The 20,958-nt window shown below is 45.2% G+C and overlaps 1 protein-coding gene and 1 long non-coding RNA gene across 2 annotated transcripts in view; both read left to right on the top strand.

The window, feature by feature from the left end:
* The window catches only part of pnn (pinin, desmosome associated protein), a 4,025-nt gene extending 82 nt beyond the window's left edge, over positions 1 to 3,943 (top strand). Inside the window, exons 1-9 of the mRNA XM_023828775.2 lie at positions 1 to 75; positions 671 to 742; positions 846 to 914; positions 1,002 to 1,077; positions 1,173 to 1,267; positions 1,605 to 1,680; positions 1,771 to 1,926; positions 2,004 to 2,142; positions 2,254 to 3,943. The exon at positions 1 to 75 is cut by the window's left edge and continues 82 nt beyond it. Coding sequence (XP_023684543.2) covers positions 1 to 75; positions 671 to 742; positions 846 to 914; positions 1,002 to 1,077; positions 1,173 to 1,267; positions 1,605 to 1,680; positions 1,771 to 1,926; positions 2,004 to 2,142; positions 2,254 to 3,359 — 1,864 coding nt within the window. The 3' untranslated portion in view covers positions 3,360 to 3,943. The remainder of the gene's footprint in view (positions 76 to 670; positions 743 to 845; positions 915 to 1,001; positions 1,078 to 1,172; positions 1,268 to 1,604; positions 1,681 to 1,770; positions 1,927 to 2,003; positions 2,143 to 2,253) is intronic.
* A 6,074-nt stretch (positions 3,944 to 10,017) lies between these two features.
* LOC111852633 (uncharacterized) lies at positions 10,018 to 17,096 on the top strand. The gene is made up of 4 exons (XR_002840273.2): positions 10,018 to 10,035; positions 10,904 to 10,997; positions 16,009 to 16,111; positions 16,657 to 17,096. It is a non-coding gene; the product is annotated as an uncharacterized lncRNA (long non-coding RNA).
* Positions 17,097 to 20,958: the final 3,862 nt, after the last annotated feature.

Genomic DNA, 20,958 nt, shown 5'->3' on the forward strand with positions numbered 1-20,958 from the left:
GAAGGCGAAAGAAAGCCTAAAAAGCGTAGACGAAAACATTCGCAAATTGACTGGCAGAGATCCCAACGATCTTAGGTAAGTGCACGTTAACCTGAAAGTTAGACTGGTGGACACTGATCCGCAGCAGTGCAAGGAAGGGTCATTTTACCTGCGTGCAGCAGATGAGAATGGTTTTCAGATAGTGGGAACGCTGTAGTGATGTAAAGCGGCCGGAACCGCAGGAGACGCATGCCACATCCGACTGTGGGGTGCCTAACGTAACCTCATTGGGTCCGGATTGCAGTAATAATCGGATTCGTCTTATTTTCCCGGTACGGCACGGAATCGCTTCAATTAAGTGCTGGATTAGTGATACCTGATGCGTCTCGCCTATCGATCCGAAGCTCATCCCGTTGTGTAAGGCTTTGGAAATCCAACACATGCTGTTGGTTCTGTTGAACCTGACGATAATTCCGACATTGCTGCCTACGTTCCTCCTAAAGGCACAGACCTAAACCCCGTTAAACACTAGGGGAGAGAGGGTGTGTCCTAAACCCAACCTTTTCCCCATAACACTGAAGCCAGATCAGCAGTTATATGCAGCCAGGTGGATTTGGAAGGTCAAAAAACACATTTCATAATGTTTGTTCAAAAGACATCTATGACTGACTGTCTTCCTTGTTCTCATCAGACCTGGCCAAGCCAGAAGGCTAGCCCTCTCAGGCCCAGGTGGAGGTAGGGGGCGAGGAATTGGTCTGTTGAGGTAAAGTATTACCATGAGCCTGTCATCAAATAATAGAAAACATGACATTTTGCGTGCTATGCTAGGACTGTACTCACACCTAAAGACAATGTTTGGTGTCAAGGCGTGGACTCTCAGAGAGTGGAGGAGGACCCCCAGCTAAGCAGAGGGACATCGAAGGGGCACTCTTGAGGTGAGGCTGCCTCCCCCCACATCTTGTGTGTTGCTGGGGTATTCCGACAAAGGTAGTGTGGTCTAACCCCCGTCTGTGTCCCCACAGGCTTGCCGGCGATCAGCGAGGGAGGAGAGATTCACGCCATGACAGCGACGCCGAGGATGATGATGATGTCAAAAAAGTAGGCCCCGCTAATGTTTTCAGGGGAGTGCGGCGTGCCTGTGGACCAGTGTCGGGCCGCGAACGGGTCTCTCACACGTATCCTTTCGCCAACAGCCGGCGTTGCAGTCATCCGTTGTTGCTACCTCCAAAGAACGAACACGCGGAGATCTAATTCAGGACCAAACGATGGATGAGAGGGGAAAGCAAAGGTAGCGAGTGTCTGACAAACCTACAATCGGTGCTGATGATGGTGCATGCACTTGTGTATATTCATGGCATTCATTCTCCGGCAAATATAATTCAAGACCAGAGGTGGATAGTTGAGGTCCAGAAAGTAAAATCACAGACAGAGATTTTGTTTCAACTAATCAGTTCTCTCATTCTGTGACTCTTTATGTTCAGCAGATTGGTTGAAATTAAACCCTGGTCAGTATTTTTTCTTTCTGGACATGAACTATCCACCTCTGTTCAACACCAGTTTGACCTATGTTTGACAGCACTTTACGGTGTTGCGTACTTAACTCTGCTTGTTTTGATCGGCTACAGGAATCGGCGTATGTTTGGCTTGTTGATGGGAACCTTACAGAAGTTCAAACAGGAGTCCTCTGTAGACAGTGAGAAGGTGTGGCTGTTCGGACAGCGTCATCCCCTAGGCTGATATATAGAGCTTTTTCAAATTATTGTTAAACTGTTAAAATCACTTGCTTTGCAGCAAAAAAGGCGTTTGGAAATTGAGCAAAAGCTAGAAGTGCAGGCAGAACAAGAGCGCAAGAAGATCGAGAACGAGAGACGAGAGCTGTTTGAGGAGAGACGCGCCCAGCAGACACAGCTGAGGCTCTTGGAGCAGAAAGTGGAACTCGCTCAGCTGGTGAGGGCCCTCTGCTGTTGTGGATGGCTAAATGCACGCCCTCTTCTGCGTTAACTCGCAGGCGCCCTGTCTTTCAGCAAGAGGAGTGGAATGTGCACAACGCCAAGATCATAAAATATATCCGCACAAAGACCGAGCCTTCTGTTTTCTACATTCCTGCCAAGATGTGCTCAGCCACTCAGAAGCTCTTGGAGGAGTCTCAGAAAAGGATGAATGGTAAGCACCAGACGGCCCCGTCTCGCTTTCACCGAGTCGTCTGGACAGGCTCGCTTGTTCCGAGTGTTCAGTTTGGCGAGAGGCTGATCTTTTGTTTTGATCCTTCAACAGCCATGTTAGAGGAGAGGCGTGAGGCCTTTGCAGAACACCTGAACAAGATGGAGGCTCGGCCTAGACGGCTACTGCTGAGAGTCAGGGACCGAGGGGAGCCCCGTGGCGGAGCCCCGAAGACTGAAGAGCGAGAGGAGGGTAAGGCAACGGGGCAGGAGGGGGAGCTGCAGGTGACACGTAACCGTGGTGATGTAGGGGGGGAGGGGGAGGTGGGCATAGCGCAGAATGTTCAGGAGCGGCAAGCTGAGATGAAGGAGCAGATGGAGGAGGGTAAAGGGGGCGGTGAGGAGGAGGAGGAGGATGGTATGGGGCTGGAAGAAGGCAGGGAGCTAGAGGTGGAGCAGGAGGAGGTGGAAGCAGAGGGGCAGGTAGAGGATGAGGAGGGGCAGGAGAGCGTAGTGCCAGTGGAGATGGAGGTAGGTAATGAGAGCAGGGAAGTTGAGGTTGAAGCTGAAGGAGATAAGCAGCCCCAGGCAGAATATCCCCACGAGCCCGGGAGCCTGGAGAATGGCTCAGAGTCCTGCCCCGTACCCGGCCGGTCCGTGGAACCCGACGCCGCGGGAGACTCGGGTCCAGCCCTGCTGGCCCTGCCACCCTTGCGGGCCGGGCCTGAAGCTGGCAGCGAGGTCGGTGAGCGTGGCCAGACGGCCCAGCCCGAAGCGGAGGGCCCAGCCAAGGCCCCCGACGCCCCCGCTGGCGGCCGGGGCAGGACCGCGGCCAGGGACAGGGTGCGGAGTCGGAGCAGCAGCTCCAGCTCCAGCGGCTCGTCCGGCTCCAGCTCCAGCGGCTCGTCCGGCTCCAGCTCCAGCGGCTCGTCCGGCTCCAGCGGCTCGAGCAGCTCCAGCAGCAGCAGCAGCTCATCCAGCAGCCGAGGCCGCGGCCACACCAGGGACAGGAACCGGAGGGGCGGGACCTCCAACAGGGACAGGAAGAGAGGGGGCGCGCCCACCACTAGGAGGCGCAAGCCACCCAGAGGTGGTGGCCGGGATGCCAAAGGGTCTAAGGACAAGAGCACCAAGGCGGACAGGAAGAGGATGCACTGTGAGGGCAGCCGGGCAGGAAAGAGGCCCCCTCACAAGTCAGACAGGAAGGAGAAGAGGCGCTGAGGCAGCACGTGTAAGCAGCCTTGGAGGAAGATGGCTTGTGACAGAGCAAGGGGAAGGCTTTCCTCTGCAGATAAGCAAGCAGACTTTGCATTGCGTATTCCTTTTTAATTCTCAAATTCAATCACATTACACCTGCTAATGTTTAGTCCTCGCATGGGTTTTTCTATTGTTTTACTTCCCTACACTTAGTAGTATCTTCAATCTACATGCTCAGTACTCTGCTCCAAGGAGGGAAAGGTCACTTAAATGTGTTTTTAAAAAAAAATAAATAAAACTGCAGCTTTAAAAATTAATGTGTCAAATTAATGCAGACAAAATGTAATTAATTCATTACCAGGTAGTTGTTGAGCTCTGATGCCACAGCGCCCCCTGCTGGACTCAGATTCATATACAGCTTGGTCCCAGTCACCCTAGAAACATTGTATTTTGGTGTACTTTTGTAAATATTGCTCCATTTTAGCTCTTAATTCTTCATTCAGTGTCTAGTCTTACAAAGAATGATTTATTTAAATCGCTTCTCTTACAGGAGCTTTTTTGTACCAGTGCATCACCTTCCTAAATAAAGCGGGTTGGTCTTTTCTGTCCTCCATTCTACAGTGCCTTACACGCATGACCATATACTTTATTTAACAGATGCTTATATCCAAAACGATGTACAAGGCAAATAGCATATTACAAACAAATCAAGGGGTGGATTAGGCATAAAAGTGCAGTTTCTGGCGTTGTGTGTCATTTTACAGGAAACCTGAAGACTGGTGATTCAGTGCAGTTATACTAACAGGATCAGCTGGGCTGCACTGTCTAACTGATTATCTCTTGGTTAAACACCCCAAATAAGTCACCCTCAGCATGTTCTACAACAGGCCACAGCAACAAGCCATCAAAACTTGTAGCAAAGCTATACTGCAAAAAAAAATAAAATAAAATAAATCAGATATAGTATTTACCCAAAATCAGGTCAGAAATTTGCATCCACTTATTTTGAGTAAATTTATTCGCATTTAATCTGAGTAAAGTTTACCTGTACTATTCACATAAAACCCTGCATATCAGGTAACTTCTAATATTTCTCAGTATATTTAACCTTCTTCCTAAATGTAAAATTGCTTTTCAAAATTAGTTAAGGTAAACATATCTATTTCAAACCTAATACTTAAAATTTTATTATAGAAGGTTTTGTAGATTATGCTCAAAGGTATAGGGACGAGGAGGGTCATGTATCCCCCAATATTTGATTTGGCTTCAGCCCCCCCAAACAGGAATAGACCTTTGCATTTAAATTATTAAGTAGCCCCCCACCAATATTAAACTGTCTCCTGTGCCCTATCATTTATATCATTGCCAATTTAATCACTCGTAAGGCACAATAGGAATCATGTCAATACTTTATTAATCAATTAAGGAAAGAAACAAACATCTGTAGCTAAGAATGAGACTTAAACAGCAAGGAGCAGGGGCACTTCTGCACGGAGTCCTGCACAGCTGGGCTGAAGCTGATCGTGTTTGGGCCGGTTCCTGCTCTCCCAGTCCTCTTCACTGGGGGATTAGTTACAAGTAACAGCACTCAACCAGACACCAAATTGAGTTAGTAGATATAAAAGCTTTAACATATTAATACTGACAAAAACAAAGTTTAGCTATTTATTTAGTATGTACAACAATCAGCACAACCACATACACAGACTATGTTTGTTTTTACATGGAATATACTCTTGGAGAATTTTGTGACAGGTGAAGTACTACTGCAGTCAGCCACTAGGTGTCAGTGAAGCCTGTGCTTCCAGCTTCTTCCGGCCACATTCCCTGAAGCAGCCATCATGCCAGACTGTGATAGGTCAGCTGGCTGCACATGGCTGGCTGCAGTCACAGTGATGTACTCTAATGTGACATGACTACCTACTGTCATGTTAGTTTTGGACTTCCCAGAAAAAGTTCCTTTCTGTTTATGAACTGAGTACCTGAGCGATTGTGTAAAACAGGGGCCCTGTTGTTGACCACATCTTACGGGCTGGGAGCCGGTTAGCAGTAGAGGGCAGGAGTTTCTCTGACAGAGACTCGCAGATGAGCCGTCAGGCCTCGGTAAGCTCACAGAGCCAAGTTGCTGCATAAATCCTTTGAGGGGAAAATGCACGATAAACTGTGGCGATAGTCTGAGGGGGGAGGGGCAGAGGAAATGGAGCTTGGGGGGGGCAAGGCACAAGGAAAGGGGCTTCTTGCAGGGGCCCTTTTATTAATTAGCTGAGCAGTAGGCGGCAGCTGCTCCGGGTATACAAGTACAAACTTTACACAGCGCATAGCACTGTGAAACAACCTAGTAGGACTGGCTGTTAGCAGCTGTGACCGGCTTGCCATTACCGGCTCTGTAACCTGTGTCCCGCAAAACATAAATCAGGTCAGAACAAGAGGTATCATGAGTCAGCAGTCTCACTATTCTGCAGTAACTAGATGGCTTAATCTTCCACTAAGACAGAGGTGTTAAGCAGATTTACATTATATTAAGACTGTGAGTATGGTAGCAGTGGCAATCAGTTTGTATATTTACTAGATGTGTAGTTTCATGCTCACATATCAGTCTTCATTTGTCAACAGTTCCACCTAGTGGTCCTGCTATCTCACACAGAAACAGGCTGCATACAGTCCCATGACACCCTAGGTAACGTATTTCATACCAGCGTCAGCTAGTCACCAACGTCATCGACCGATTTGCGTTGCAGGTAGTGATGGCCAAAACGACGACTCATGAACTATCTGCCATGTTTTTTGACCCTACTTCATGGTAGTCTTGCCATGCATTGAGCCCTTTTTTGAACAGACAGCACCATCTAGTGGGGTCAAAAAATATAGCAAATGGTTCATGAAGCATCGTTTTGGCCATACTAAGGATTGCGGGCAATGGCTTTGTGAGCTCAGCAGCATCATATTAGTTACCAGTCCTGAGGTGCATGTGTGCAAACACCTCCAGCAGCTCCCCCCTCATACACTCTGTTTATTCAGCAGAGTTAAATGGGGCTTTAAATTGTGGCACAGGGTCTGCTGATAAGGGCTTTCCTCTAATAACACGCTAACAGGGTCACTGGCAGCCAGCTTGGTGCTTGAGGCCAGGCCAAATGGATGGCAATGGTGTCCCACAGACCTGCACGCAGCCTCCCTGGCTCACGCTGCCGCATCCTGCTGCTTTCCTGGGCTCCAGCAACCCCAGTGGTTGTTGGCTGCAGAATTCCATTATTGTTTGGCATCTACCAGGCAACATAATCGTGTAATGTAGTATTTATTTTTTACAATATTATTTTCTGTTTATAGCACATCACCCACATATACAACTTAGATTTGAGCATGACCATTATCATTATTTATTTATTCATTCATTCATTCATTTTTTAAGGTCTTGTCTTAGCTAAAGTTATGTAAATATAACTATAAATGTTTATGTACACCAAGGAATGTATATTGTTTGCATTTCAAGGCTTATTTCATGTCATGTGCAAACAAATAAACGGCAATGAAACAAATAAACAAACACACTGATGAATGAATAAATAAAGCCAGCCATAAATATTTAAATAAAAACAGAGACAACAATTTTAGCAGATTTGTTTATGCATTTAATATCATTATCATTTATTTATAGCCACATTTCACAATACACTTACTAATTTACACATTATTTAATAAAGAATAACTCCCCCATACGAATAATCCCTCCATACATAACACTCCTGTGATTTTAGTTTCTATGTGTACAGTCCCCACTCCAGATTTGCGACTTGCGGTTTTGCTCATTCGCAAATTAGCTGTGAACAATTAAAGAGGAATATTTTTGGAACTTGGCAAAAGATCGCAGAAACTCGCAGAAGACGCATAGCCCAAAGACTGTAAACAATACTGAAATGATTTGATTTGTTAGTGTATGTACAGGAGAATCCTGTAATAACTTAATAACAACTCAATTTTAAACACCTTTGAATAGCTAGACAATTTTCTGATATGCACTCATGCTGAAGACATTGATTTCATGTATAATCTCCACCAGTTCACGGCCCAGTTGGATACAGCTATTCGTACCTGGGACCTATCTGGGCCATAACCCTTCAGAATGTTGGCAGTACCATAAACATTGTGCCCCAGAGGCCAGTTCTAATACCATAGTGCCACAAAGGATGACAGGCAGCAGTGAACCATCATGGCCGCCTTTAATCTTTCTAGGTGCGAAACTGGAAAGGAATTACATGCATTGGTATGCTTTAATACCATATTTACAAAAGCAAATTATAATGCAATACAGTATTTACTCAGTTCTTTATGCATGTAGTAGATTCAGTTATCTGTTTTCATTTTTCTTCAGTCACAAGACTACAAATGCAGTTCGCTACAAAAGAAATGCGTTATAGACTATGCAAATATTGTTCAAAAACTTCATCTGCTCTACACTGCCTGATACACTAGACCCTCTTCAATTCACATATCTCCCCAGAACAGGTCCCCACTCGCAACACTAAAGCCCTGTATTCCGCATTGCCCTCTGCCACCTGAACAAGAGGGAGACATATATTAGAATGTTGTTTTTGGATCACAGCTCAGCATTCAACACCATGGTTTCCTCCAGGCACGACAGGAAACTCTGACCACTGGGTCAGAATGGCTCCCTCTAAAGCTGGATCCTGAACTTTGTCGACCCCAGGCCAGGTGGTCAGACTGGGCGATATCGATATTACTCCCTGACTCTGAAGATGGGTGTTCCCCTGGGGGGTGTATCGAGTCCTATTACACAATGGTGGTGGACCTTATCTCCAATGAGGACAGCACTACATACGGAGAGGAGGTCAGAGCCCTGACACAGTGGTGCTGGGAAATCTGCCTTTCCACACTCCCATCACCACTAACAGATCTGCTGTGGAGGGAATGAGCAGCTTCAGGTTCCTCAGGTTACACGTCACTGACGACTTCATGTAGACCATTCACACCAGCAACGCAGTGAAGATGGTCCAGCAGCATTTGTTCTACTTCTGGCAACACTAAATTTTGCAGGAAGCAGTGCGGCCGGCAGGGAAAATCATCAGAGGTCTCTCAACACGGACAAGGGACGTGGTCAGAGATGGATGCTGGGGTCGGGAAGCAGGGCAGTTTGTCCTGGAGAGTGAAGTGAAGGACAGGAATTTTTGCAGATGCATTCGCACCAAGCAGCACAAGAGGGAAATCAAGTAAATCAGGAGAAAGCAGAGCAGAAATGGACTCATTTTTGCGACATAGCCTACAATCAATTCCTTGTAAAAGCTAGAATCGGTTCAACCAGCTAAATATCATGCTCAGTTACTGAAATGAAGATCGGGACCCATTTGGGATTCATCTTCACAAGGGGTGTGCTTCCTTTCCTCCAGGACATATGCATGATCTGCCTACGACTTAATCCCCGTTTGGCCGGCAGAGGTTACATGAATGTAAACAAATATTTGTTCACAGCCCTAATGTGTCAACCATCCTCACTTGTCACTAGTTTGTTAATTGTGCTCCGTGTATAAACTGTATATATGAGCCTGCCCTTGCCTTCCTTCCCTGATTGGTTGTTGTGCAGGTGATTGGTACTAGTTTTTGTCATCTCTGTAGTTAGTAGTCAGCCCATGTTAATTCCTTTAGTTCCCTGTGTCCTGAATACTTTATGGTTCCTCCTCTCTATTTTGGCCCCTCGTGGTCTTTTGGTTTCCCTTTTCTTGTGTATTTTCAGTTCAATAAAACCCGACTCCCAAAAGCAGTATATTGATTGTCACTTTCTCTTGTTGCCCAGTCGTGACAGAGAATTACAACTAATAAAAGCCATGCAATAATCTCTAATTTAGCCGACTTCAAGAACCGATGTGAACATCAAATCGTTCTTATAAAATAAATACATAAATAAATGGTGTCATTTAGTACTTCGATTTCAAATCTAAAACCAGATTGATTCAATACCATAGCTGTAGTCATGTTTCTGCAACTATGTTCTTATGGAGAAAGTGCTGTCTGAATTCTTTTTTTGAAGTGAACCTATTGTAGAATGTTTGGAGGATGCTGCTTGGACAGAGTGGTTTTGGGTCTGTTTATGCTGGCACTCGAAAGAGACATGGCTTCCCAGTAAGTGACCAACTGGCACAGTGAAAACATGGATAGTAATATCTTGCCAGAGATCCATGTTACAGACACCTATAAAAACTGATGCCTTCTCAATATACAGTATACTACACTAAATTTGTTGTTGATTTTTTTTCCACTCTAGGTGGTCATCAAGTATGCCAGAAAGTTAGAAATGGTAAGTGTCTTGAACCATGGTTTTATTTTGATTTCTGCCTAGATGTATATATATCCTGCCCTCCCTTTCATAGGCCCATCCCCCAGAAGGTGGTGTTGATGATGCATATTAGCCTCATTGACTGGTTCGATGGACCCAGTCAGTACATTTTAGAAAGACCTCACCTATGCCAGGATATATGTTAAAGATTTTTGTGAAAATAATGGTAGGTTCCTGTTTGCGGATCTTGCCAGACACGTTCTGGTGCAGGTGCTCCAGGCCTTGTGTCAGTGCCAAGATTGTGGCTTCCTGCACCGCGACCTGAAATCAGAGAACCTATTGACACTATACAGGTCAAACTAATTGACTTTAGCTGTGGAGATGTCCTGAAGGATTCCCCCAACATTGAATCTGCAGGTCAGTAAAAGAGACTAATTAAAAGCCTGTGGAACCAACCGCTTTAGGGTTTAGGGTAGCTGGTAACCCGGTGATTAAGAATCTGGGCTTGTGGTAAAACTTTTGTTGTATTCTTGGGTTCTAACGTAACTTGCTTCACTAAAAAGCAGCTTCATGAAAGATTTTGTGAGTTATTTACATTATTGTATCTGAGTGTTTCAAGGACGGAGGACTACCTTCTCCCAGAGTGATACCCAGGTCCCTACTGGGAGTGGGCAAAAACGTGGACTGTCAGTGGTTCCCCGAGGACCAATTTGAAAAACATAGCCCTAATCTATAGAGTAGTGATGGACAAAATGACACTTCATGAACCATTTGCTGTTTTTTTTGAGGTTGTGGTTTGGTTTCATGCTTTGTGCCAGTTTTGTACAGAGAGCTCCATCTAGTGGGGTCTAAAAATACAGCAAATGGTTCATGAAGCATCATTTGTCCATCACTACTATAGAGTGGATCTATATTAGCACCGTACTTTTGTCAGCTATAAATCATTCCTAGTAATTTACTAACCTGAGGAAGGCTCTCAGCTCCTTCACATAGATGACAGCCCTGGCTATTCAGTACATGTCCCAGCTATTCAATCTACTTGTTTCCAAATTCATACTTGGACCTCTTCACTCGCATTCCATTCCCTTGCAATCTCAGCAACACCTTCTGTAGCTTCTGCAAATGCTCCTGTTCATTTTTCCCTGTATGGAGATCGTCCAAGTAGATCACTGCATTAAAGTCTCTCATCAGGTTTTCCACGATTCTTTGAAAAATGGGAGGTGCTAATCTTTCACCAATAGCCAATCGGTTATATGTGAATAGCCCTCAATATGTCGATGGTCAGTGGTTTCTTGCAGGTATGCCGAGGCGAGGTCATTCTTGGAGAACGCCGCCTCTCTGCTGAGTCAGGCGATCCGGTCCACAATCCATGGCAAAGAGTAGGTCTGCAGGGGCAGCCTTGTTTACTGTTAATTTGTAGTTCATGCACAAACAGTGCTGCTTTTTTCCTGACATTGCTGATCCAGTGCTGCCCACTCACTATGTTTTACTGATATAATAATGTTAGCCTTCTCCAAAAGATCCAGCTCAGCATCAACTGGCAATGGGATCTTTTATAAATCTTTGGAGGAAAGTCAGGATTCCCCATGAACGTTGCCTTGTTATCATGCAGCATGCCCAGTTCATCTTCCAACGCTTCTAGTGGGAAGTAGTTTGGAAGCGTCTGGCTGACGTGTTTTATTTCTTTTCAATCGCTTTTCATAGCTCAATGAAGTTTTAAATTGCCCTAATACAGGCATGACTTCCCCTGTGTAAGTCTTCAGCTTTACTTTAGTGCCATCTAGTGGCTGTTCAGGGAAAGCAGCTTTGAAAAACACTGGATATGACTCACTATAGCCCCAGTGTCAATTTCCACTTAAATTTGTTTGCCATCCACCACAAAATTCGTTCTGAATGATTGTTTATGGTCTCCATTGTTTGCTACTGAAATCATTGCCCATTCCCATTCTTGTGCTTTCAAATACTTTGCGTTTTTCTCAGCATGATGTTTGCTTTACTTTCTGTCTGAGCATCCATCTCCCTTTCAAGCCTGCTTACTATTACCAGTTTTTCCACAACTGTGACCTTTTGAATCTTTGAAGCTGCATACCCATGGACTGTGATTCTTGCCATGACATCTGTAACGCTTCCTTGTTGTCTGCCTGCAGGAATGCACGTTGTCTTTATATACTCTTCTCATATGTGAGTCTTGTCCCTGCACCCACTGTGAGTCTCTTTCCACAGTCTCCATGCTTGATGTGACCTTGATCATGGGTTTTATCTTTGGGCTTGTTTGGTTGCACTAAATTCCTCGACAACCACTAAGTAGTTGCTTCCATTACGCTTATAGCCATGTGGCCACTTACCTTTCATCCATGATATCGTTAGACACAAAGAACTGCTCAACTCCGCTATGGTGCCAATAAGAGCCGTTTCGGATGTGTACCTTTATCCTCACCACGTTTTGCAGGTTACTTTTTACTGGGCTCTTGCTTCACTGACCAAAGGTTCCAGAAACAAAACCAATTGTCTAATACATCACAGAAACAAAATCATACAGGAAGGACTTGCTATCACTGAGCAGAGACATACAGGAGAGACCTACTATCACTGGGCAGAGACATACAGGAGAGACCTACTATCACTGGGCAGAGACATACAGAAGAGACCTACTATCACTGGGCAGAGACATATAGGTGAGACCTGCTATCACTGGGCAGAGACATATAGGTGAGACCTGCTATCACTGGGCAGAGACATACATGAGAGACCTACTATCACTGGGCAGAGACATACATGAGAGACCTACTATCACTGGGCAGAGACATATAGGTGAGACCTGCTATCACTGGGCAGAGACATGCATGAGAGATATGCTATGACTGAGCAGAGACATACAGGAGAGATATGCTATGACTGAGCAGAGACATACAGGAGAGATATGCTATGACTGGGCAGAGACATACAGGAGAGACCTACTATCACTGGGCAGAGGACAGAGACATACAGGTGAGACCTGCTATAACTGGATGGGGACATACACTCATTGGACATGGGTGTGCCAGCTGCCCGTCAGCCTGCTGTATTTGGTCTGTATGAGTGCAGAGAGACCCAAAGCACCGCGAGTGTAAGGTGCTGCTGCCCCAAACACAGCATGCATGACAGTTTGACACACTCCTCCCAGACTGGGGGCATTACAGAACATCAGACTGGCTTTGTGGCAAACTCGAGAAAATCTGCCTGCTTTGAGACATTTGTGTCAGTAAAGAGATCAGTGACAGGTCCTAAGTGTCAAGTGTAATCTCAGCTGGTGTTACATAAGGATCAAAGATCTCGGCTCTCAGACACTTAGTGTAACTGTGAGGAATGTAAAAGCAGCTCTGTACATTTAACGGGGCTGAGTGACGCCCCTGTGATGTTCAGCTCAAACTCAATCCAATGCTCACAGATCGTTGTCCCCGATAGTGCATCACTGGTGTACTGCAGAGCTGGCACGTGAGCGCCCTCTGTCTACAGGGATTCATGAAAGAAACGGGAACAAAGAGGAGCTCTATTCATCAGGCCTTTCCGACCGCTCGGAGCCAGGCCAGCACATATCAGATAGCTGTTTATGCTTTGGTGAAGCGCTCGGCTCAGACGTGACGTTCTGGGAGAGCAGGATGACAGGTGTGCTGTTCCCAGACAGAGTTGATGTGCTCCGAATGCTAATTGTCACTTTATTCGTAGACTCCCATATTAACCTTTTCATGATGATTTGTTCCACACGCGGTGCTCCAGGGGAAGGGCGCAAACATGCCTGCAATTCCACGACTTGTACTGGGGGAAGTGCAGTGGGGTGTCTCATCCCAGCCCCTCCTGTAGCAGCCCGGACGTTAGGTCGTCCCAGATCCTGCATGGCCACCTCAGGGATCCCGAAATTCCAAAATGGCGTTGGTTGGACAACCTTGGGTTTGTGTTTCTCAACACCTTACAGATATTTTTAAACAAGCAAATGAAACATTATGACTCATTTGCGTCTTTAGGGATCCTACAGGAGTGATATTTTGAATCATTTGGTCCAGGCGTTCACCCCGTTCACCCCGCTCACCCCGTCTGCTTGTGGAAGTTTCACTCTGCAGGAATATGAGGGCAAACTCACATGTCCTTTTAAACTGCAGCGCTTCCAGGTCGTGTGCTGGCGTGCAGACCGGTTCGGCGTTCCACCGCTAATATGATCTATTTTTAAGTCCCGCACCCTCAGGTAAGTTTATTTCTGTTATACGGCTGTTCCAGACACCAAGCTCCTATCAAAGAGATAGCGGGCATTGTCATGGTAACCGGCCGATCGTTCGGCCTGTGTGTCGAGCCTGCAGAGGAACGGGGCCTCGTTAAAATGGGCTAACATCTTCCCGTTCGTCTGGACCAAATACAAAATGTCTACATGTTTCTGTGGATCGGGAGGCCACGTCTGCGCGGATTACGAGAGGTTGGAAGGCTCCATGGTGACTCAGAGCCGTAATACTTATAAGCGGCTTGTTTGAGGGCGGGCAGAACATACACAGTCTGACACATAAGACTCTTAATTTGCACATTACGCGACCAGACGATGTCTCCCGTTATTAAATTCACTTTCGCAAGCACACACTGTCGCCTCTAAGCTGAAACCATGGCACTTTGTATAGTTTAATAAAACGGATTCAAGTGGCTGTCAGGCTGAGTTACGGCCTCCTCTTTGTACCCAAACTGTGAGCAGGGTGGCAGCAGAAGCCTTGTGCTTACAGTACCTGAACCGATCACGCTCTTATAGGACCGCAGCAGCCGCGTGTGTCTGCCTGTGCAGGTAGCAGGTGTCTGGGCGTAATCGCTAAGGTGGACCAGTTAGTACAGTAGGTAGCTGACTGGGACCGGTCTGGAGCATGTGTTGGTGACTCGATGGCGCCCCCTCAGCCCCATGAGCTTGTCTTCAGCATTCCCGAAACTCCACTGTGTCTTTCGGGGCTTGTTTCGCCGTTTTCTCTGAGAAGCCGGCAAGCCTCTCCTTCAAGGTGAAGGTCGCCACATGGAAACATCTGGTGGTGAGACCAGCAGAAGACGTACATATGTGATGAGCACCATTACCGCCGAATGATAATTAGCTGAGGGAATGTCATCGCCAAGGTCACTCGCTTAGAGCTGTGCTGACTCAATGCTAATCAGTCATGCCCTCATGACCACCATGACATTGTATGCAGTGGCCTCGTTGCAGGTCTAACCCTAACCAATTGGGTCGGTGTTCTGTCACGTGGATGCCAGGAAGAACCTGTATGACGTGGATAAAGGTTATTCTCAAAGGGTGATGTGTGGCTCGGAGGGTTATGTTGCTGTGGTTGTGAGCAGAAGGTCATTGGTTCAAATCCTGGAGTTGGCTAAAAGGTTTCACTTTCAGGCCCAATTTCTTCAGGGAGTGTTTGGTCTTGCCCAAAAAAATTATACTTTGGATACAAACATCTTCTCAGCTTAGAAGATGGTGCTCTAAGTGGCCACCTATGGAGTCTAATAGGTTGACCATCACTGTATCTCCTTTCTACAATCACCCCACATCAGCAGACTGAACATGCTTCCAGATACTTTCCATGGTCTGGCTTCTGTGGCGGGAGATGCTCTCTGGAGAGCTGATAGGTGGTTATTGTTTCATTCCTTAACCAACGCTTGTACCCAAAGTGGCCCCACATAATTAGGTATTTTACTGGAACTACCCCAGTTTAACAGCAGCTTCTTCTGGGAGACTTAAATACGCAAACCAGAGTCGATTTGTTCATGGACACTCCGCAAGCACAGTGGGGACAGAGCACAGTACATTCCCGTAAGAGGAAGGTCACGGGGAGGTCACATGACATGAGAAGGGACCTCAAAGCTACTTTAATAATGCATCACTGAGACCTAACATTAAATACCACTTGTGATTCTGAAGCTCTGTCGGGATACGTATAGGGGGAGCTGTCAATGAAGAGAGCCCAGGAAATGAGGAAGAAAAGCAGCCAGCTGGATACCGGTGGAGACGCCCCCAAGTCTCAGCCTCCTCTCTGTTTACATTTAACAGGTTGGGCGGAATCCATCCGTCTCCTTAAATTTGCATCCTTCGCTTTCCAGATGCATAATTGATTCCCACAGCTGCCGCTGAGTTGGCTCCTGTATCCTGAGAGTCACACGTGGGAACGCTCCGAAACGAGAGGCTGGGCTGTGGGTGGGGGGGGCTGGTACAACCCCCCCCCCCCCGAGGAAGCGGCTGTTCAGAAATAAGTACAGAGGAGCCGTTTCACGAAAAAGAAAATGGAAATCATTCCCCTGGCGGCTGAAATCGACTGTAAAGGCAGAGCACAGTTGATGCAATGCAAGTCACGCTTATTTAAGGTTTGTACTCAATGTCCTGTTGAAGTCCACTTCCTGTTTTAGGAGGAAGTGTCTGCATTTGGCTCCCACTCGACGTCCTCTCTGACGCCCACTGATGGACCTCTGAATCCAGTCTGCTGGATTGATCAGCTTCCCGGCACTTTATGTAGGTCAATATACAACACTTTGATAAACACATTTAAATCACATTGTTTCACATTGTTTTTATGTTCTCTTTTGAGTACTTTAGAAAACTTCCTTTGTATTGGCATGCGGTGTATTTCTAGGCAGATTCATACTACCCAGAATGCTTTGGGGTTAGACTAGTGGCCCAGTATGTACTGATTTGAGCTGGTATTGAAGTCAATGAAGCTGTAAACAGTGTGTCACAGATTTGTTCCTTTCAGAGGTAACCTCTGCAGAAAAATGAGCTTCCTGATGATTTATTTTTATAACTACGGGGGGCACGCCTATGGTGTCAAACCCAGCGGCACGTTAGGTGTTCGCTTCTGGAGTATCACTCTGCAGAAAGTGGGGAGTTACCACGATTATCTCTGCCTGTGGCTCTCGTGGGGTTAGATCTACGTGGGGAGACGTGTCACTATTCATGTCACTTCCCGTCGTGGCGAGCTGGGGCAGCTATACATTTAGCAGGTCGGCTAATTCAGAACGGCTGACGTGACTGAATAACCGGACGCCTAATCATTGCAGAGCGGCGTCAGGCACCGTCTGGACTGTCACTCTGCTGAGAGGCCATCAGCACAGATGCTAACGGGCCTGCTATGGAAATGTGTCCCTCCTTCAACATGCCGGTGACTGATATTTAAGGAGGGCTACAGGCCAAGTCAAAGATGTGAACGCTGGTGTCCAGAACTGCGGTGACCCTCACAGGCAGCGTGAGCTCGAGGTGAGGATGTCGCCGCTGTCTGTCGCCGTTACTGATTTGGTGATGTGGCGCGTGGAGTAAACGTGTACCGACTGGTCTTTTCTGAGCTTTCTCCTCGCTCCAATACGCAGTCAGTGAAACGTCCATGGCAAATTTTCTCTGGCACACAATGTACAATGTCATTTTCAAGCATACAAAGCAACCGAAGCGACCATCATTTTATAGCTATATCATCATCTTAATAAATTACCATTTTAAAAAGTTATTTTCAGTATGTCATTCATTAATTTCCAGAAACGATTTACTCATTCAGAGCACCACATGGTATGACGGTTGGCACAGAGCCAAACCCTACCAGTCATCCAGCTACGCAAAAACTTTATGATTCTCACATCCTCATGTTTTCTTAGTCTAAATTAGGACGCTTCACTGAAGGGGGGGTGGATGGATTGAGAAAAAAAGTGATGCATTAAGTCTAGTTAGCTTTTTCAGTTTCTTTTCAATCTAGCTGGCCAATGTCTCCCCTAATTCTTTGCTCTAGAAAACGGAGGATTAGGGCTGCACCTTAGGTAATTGCAAATACAATCACGTTGCAATACCTTAAAATAGTCTGTATGTTCATTGTACAAATTTATTTATTCCTAAAAGAAGTCTGAAAATACAAACAAAAAAATTATACCTAAGTCCATGTTGCACGTGAAATAAAGTAGGTATGTGTTTCCTGTCACTATGTTTGCCAACAGACTCTCTTTATGTCAGTATATTACATTGCTTTCAAAATAGAAGGTGACTGTTTTTAAGGTATTAGCCTTTGATAAAATAAATATTGCAAATTATGGCATTTTTATGGCACTGTGCCGTCTGGCAATTTTTAAGAGAAATGAACCAATTAACAATGTTTACTCGCCTTTTCCCTCCAACAGTTTCCCTGTGAGATGCTAACTGATGCTAAGTGATGTTGCATTTGCGAATGATCCAAATTTTTCAATGGCTATTTGGCACGAACGAAGGGAAACAAGTTGTACTTGAGAGTCCTTCCTTTTATTGTTGTGCCCAAATTGTACTGCCCTAAATCCACTCCACTCCCTGTTACGTGAACAGTACGTAGGACCAGGCCAGTCACAAGAGGTGGACGTTAGGTTTCTTAAAGGCAGAATGAACAGGATCTGTGCCAATGAAAAGTTTTTTAATATTAAGTGTTGCATCAACTGCATTCAAGGCAAGAAAGCTTTATTTACATAACACATTGCATACAGACGGTAAAGTAGCAAATTCACTGACAAAGCAGAGGGATATGGCATCACCTTGTATAATGTTTACAATGCTGACCATTGACATTAGGTCTGGCAATACGAGTAATTCAGTGCTGCCAAATCTAGTACACACGTGTAAAATGAAATTATATTGGGGGGGATGTCTAAGTCTGAATCTGATACAAATCTTACCCTATTATTATTCTAAAAAAAAATAAAATATGACAAATTCTGGCTTCCTCCAAGGAGCCGTCGTTCCCATCACTACGAGGAATATGATAGGTCTCTAATAAAGATCTTTGTTACACTTTTTCTCAAATGGATATACACTTTTCCCAGAATACGGCACAAAACTACAGGCACAAAACCCAATATCAAACGCTACTCCTGAAAAATTGTAAATACCCAAGGAAGAAGTCACTTTTTGTCGAAAAAAACCTTCACACAGTCCTCAAAACCATATCACACAGGCAAGAATCACACACTCTACAAAACTGTAGGTCACGGTGAGCACTAGTTAGACTGTGAATATTCTGTAGAAAATAAAGGATACTACATCTAACGCCAAAAAACAATGCTTACAATTTATTATGTAACAGAAATCCAAATATATTCCAAATATACACAGTAATGAGACATGAACATTTGAATTGTGACAGTAAATAGTCCTCACAGTACCATACAAAAATAAAGGACACAAACAAAAAGTGCATTATCCCTATGTGGTCTAACATAGCACACAATGCAGACAGAGTAGTGGAAAACAGGGCAAAGACAAACAGGAACCTCCGCCATCATCCTGCCTATCACGTGGATTTGGCCTCATGTTTTCATGTACATCATAATGAATATTCTCCCTGGTTAAACAACGTGGGTGGTAACTACAATGATGGATCATCCTTGACAAGACTCTGGGGTGATATCATCACAGGCTGCTTGCATCGCCTCCAGAAGACTCACTTGCTCATATGGGTTCCGATCATACACCTTCCATCGCCAGCTTAATCGGATTACGGAAGGGGGAATATGGTGGAAGGGAGATCATTTGAATATGTGGGTGGGAATTAAACCATTCTTGGATGACCCCTGAATGATGAAAAACCACATTATCCCTTATGACAGCGTAAGTGGTGTTACCTGGGGTCCTGTTCTGTCTCTGTGGGGGTGGGAACCAAACATCATAGAGTCTGTAGAGAAATTCCAGAAGGTGTGCTGGGTTGTATGGACCAATTGTGACATGGCGATGGGCCACCCTGATGGACCACCCCTTGTAGACTGGTGGCAGCAAACATTGTTACATTTCTCCGTCTCTGGCCAGGAACCATCCACTCTAGCTTTTTGTCCTGCGATGCTGCCTCCGCAGTGGCTTTTTTAAAAAAAATCCAGCCTCTTCAATGTAGATGTATTCGATCCAGTCAGCATTTGCATCAAACTCAAGTATTCTCTGGAAGACAAGACATAAGCAGGTTGCATTGCTGTAGAACAGTGAACATGTATACACTACTGCAATACAGTGAAAGAAGCAGAGGGCTATACAGTACAGTGATACGCATTTCTGCACATGCATGTCGCATTTCTTTTGCATGATCAGAATTCCTCTCAGATGGAACCCGATATATATGCTTCATACTGTGTCTTCTCAGTATGCGGTCAATGGTTGATGTAGGCACATGTTCTCATGAACATGCCAATGTCCTCTGTGATTTGTATTTGTTTTTCTCCAAGTCTGATGGCGTTATTTTGCAACACTATGTTGATGATGTCTGCTTCTTGCTCCTGACTGAAGAGACGGCATCTTCTACTACGTGATGGTCTTCTGTGAATTCTGCAGAGCAGAGTTCAATTACGCAGTCAGCGCATCTTCTCTTGGACATGGAAGTTCAGAATTGTGTAACTATATATTCAGACTTATCTGTTCTCGGGGTGAAAAGCCCTGATGATTCCAGATGCAGTGTAACATCTCAAATTGGGCTGAACTCACTGCCAGCTTCTCGCATGCTCATGCTGTGGTTGCTCTTATTTCATTTGGAATATTTCGTTTTCTGCCTCATCCTCATCCTTGTTCTCGTCCTCTTCTCTGTGCTTTTTCTCGCGCCATTGTGCTGCAAGCCATTGTGTTGTGTTTGCATTATTGTATAGAGAACAGAGTAGGTAATTGGCACACTGAATTTTAATTGGGGACTGATGTGCTTGTGCAAATTACAGAGGTGAGGTCAAACTGGAATTTAAGCTGAAAAGTGTGTGTAGGGTTTTGCAAGATGAGTACACCAGATTTGCAAACTGTGCAGATACAAGAAGATTGTGTTTTTGATTGTGGGAAATTTCACTCTGGTGTTCTAGCAAGAGAAACTGGATTCTTGGTGCTTGCATTCAAGTGCGCATCTGTTTGGGAAAAACTGTAATACTGTTCTCCTATTGAGCTATCAGCATTACAGTTTTTTCTGACTGCCGAGGCGCTATCTTTGAAACATTTTTTTGCAAAACTCAAAACTAAGGACAAAACCTTACACCAATCCAGCAAATCATTATACATCTCTCGAAGAAGCAAACAGTTCAGACTCTTAAAAAAATGTGTTTTTGCATCAATACAGTGCATAGAAACCATCATTTAAATTCACACGTGAAGCAGCAAATATGCACTGACAGTATAAAGAAAGGCACTTGTGACTTTAGTTTTACCCATGTGCAAGGCATAGCAGTGTGCAAAAAAGTTCATACACACGTTCATACAGGTATCTCGATGTACGTGGTATGGATGTGTATTCTGAACATAACACACCATCAGTACAAATAGGGGACTAAGTGTTTTTTTTCCCAAACTTTTCTAACACTTGCCAAACAACAAAAGTACAATAGATGAAGACAAAAACATTT

Source organism: Paramormyrops kingsleyae, chromosome 14 (assembly GCF_048594095.1).
Source record: "Paramormyrops kingsleyae isolate MSU_618 chromosome 14, PKINGS_0.4, whole genome shotgun sequence".
Taxonomy (NCBI): Eukaryota; Metazoa; Chordata; class Actinopteri; order Osteoglossiformes; family Mormyridae; genus Paramormyrops; species Paramormyrops kingsleyae.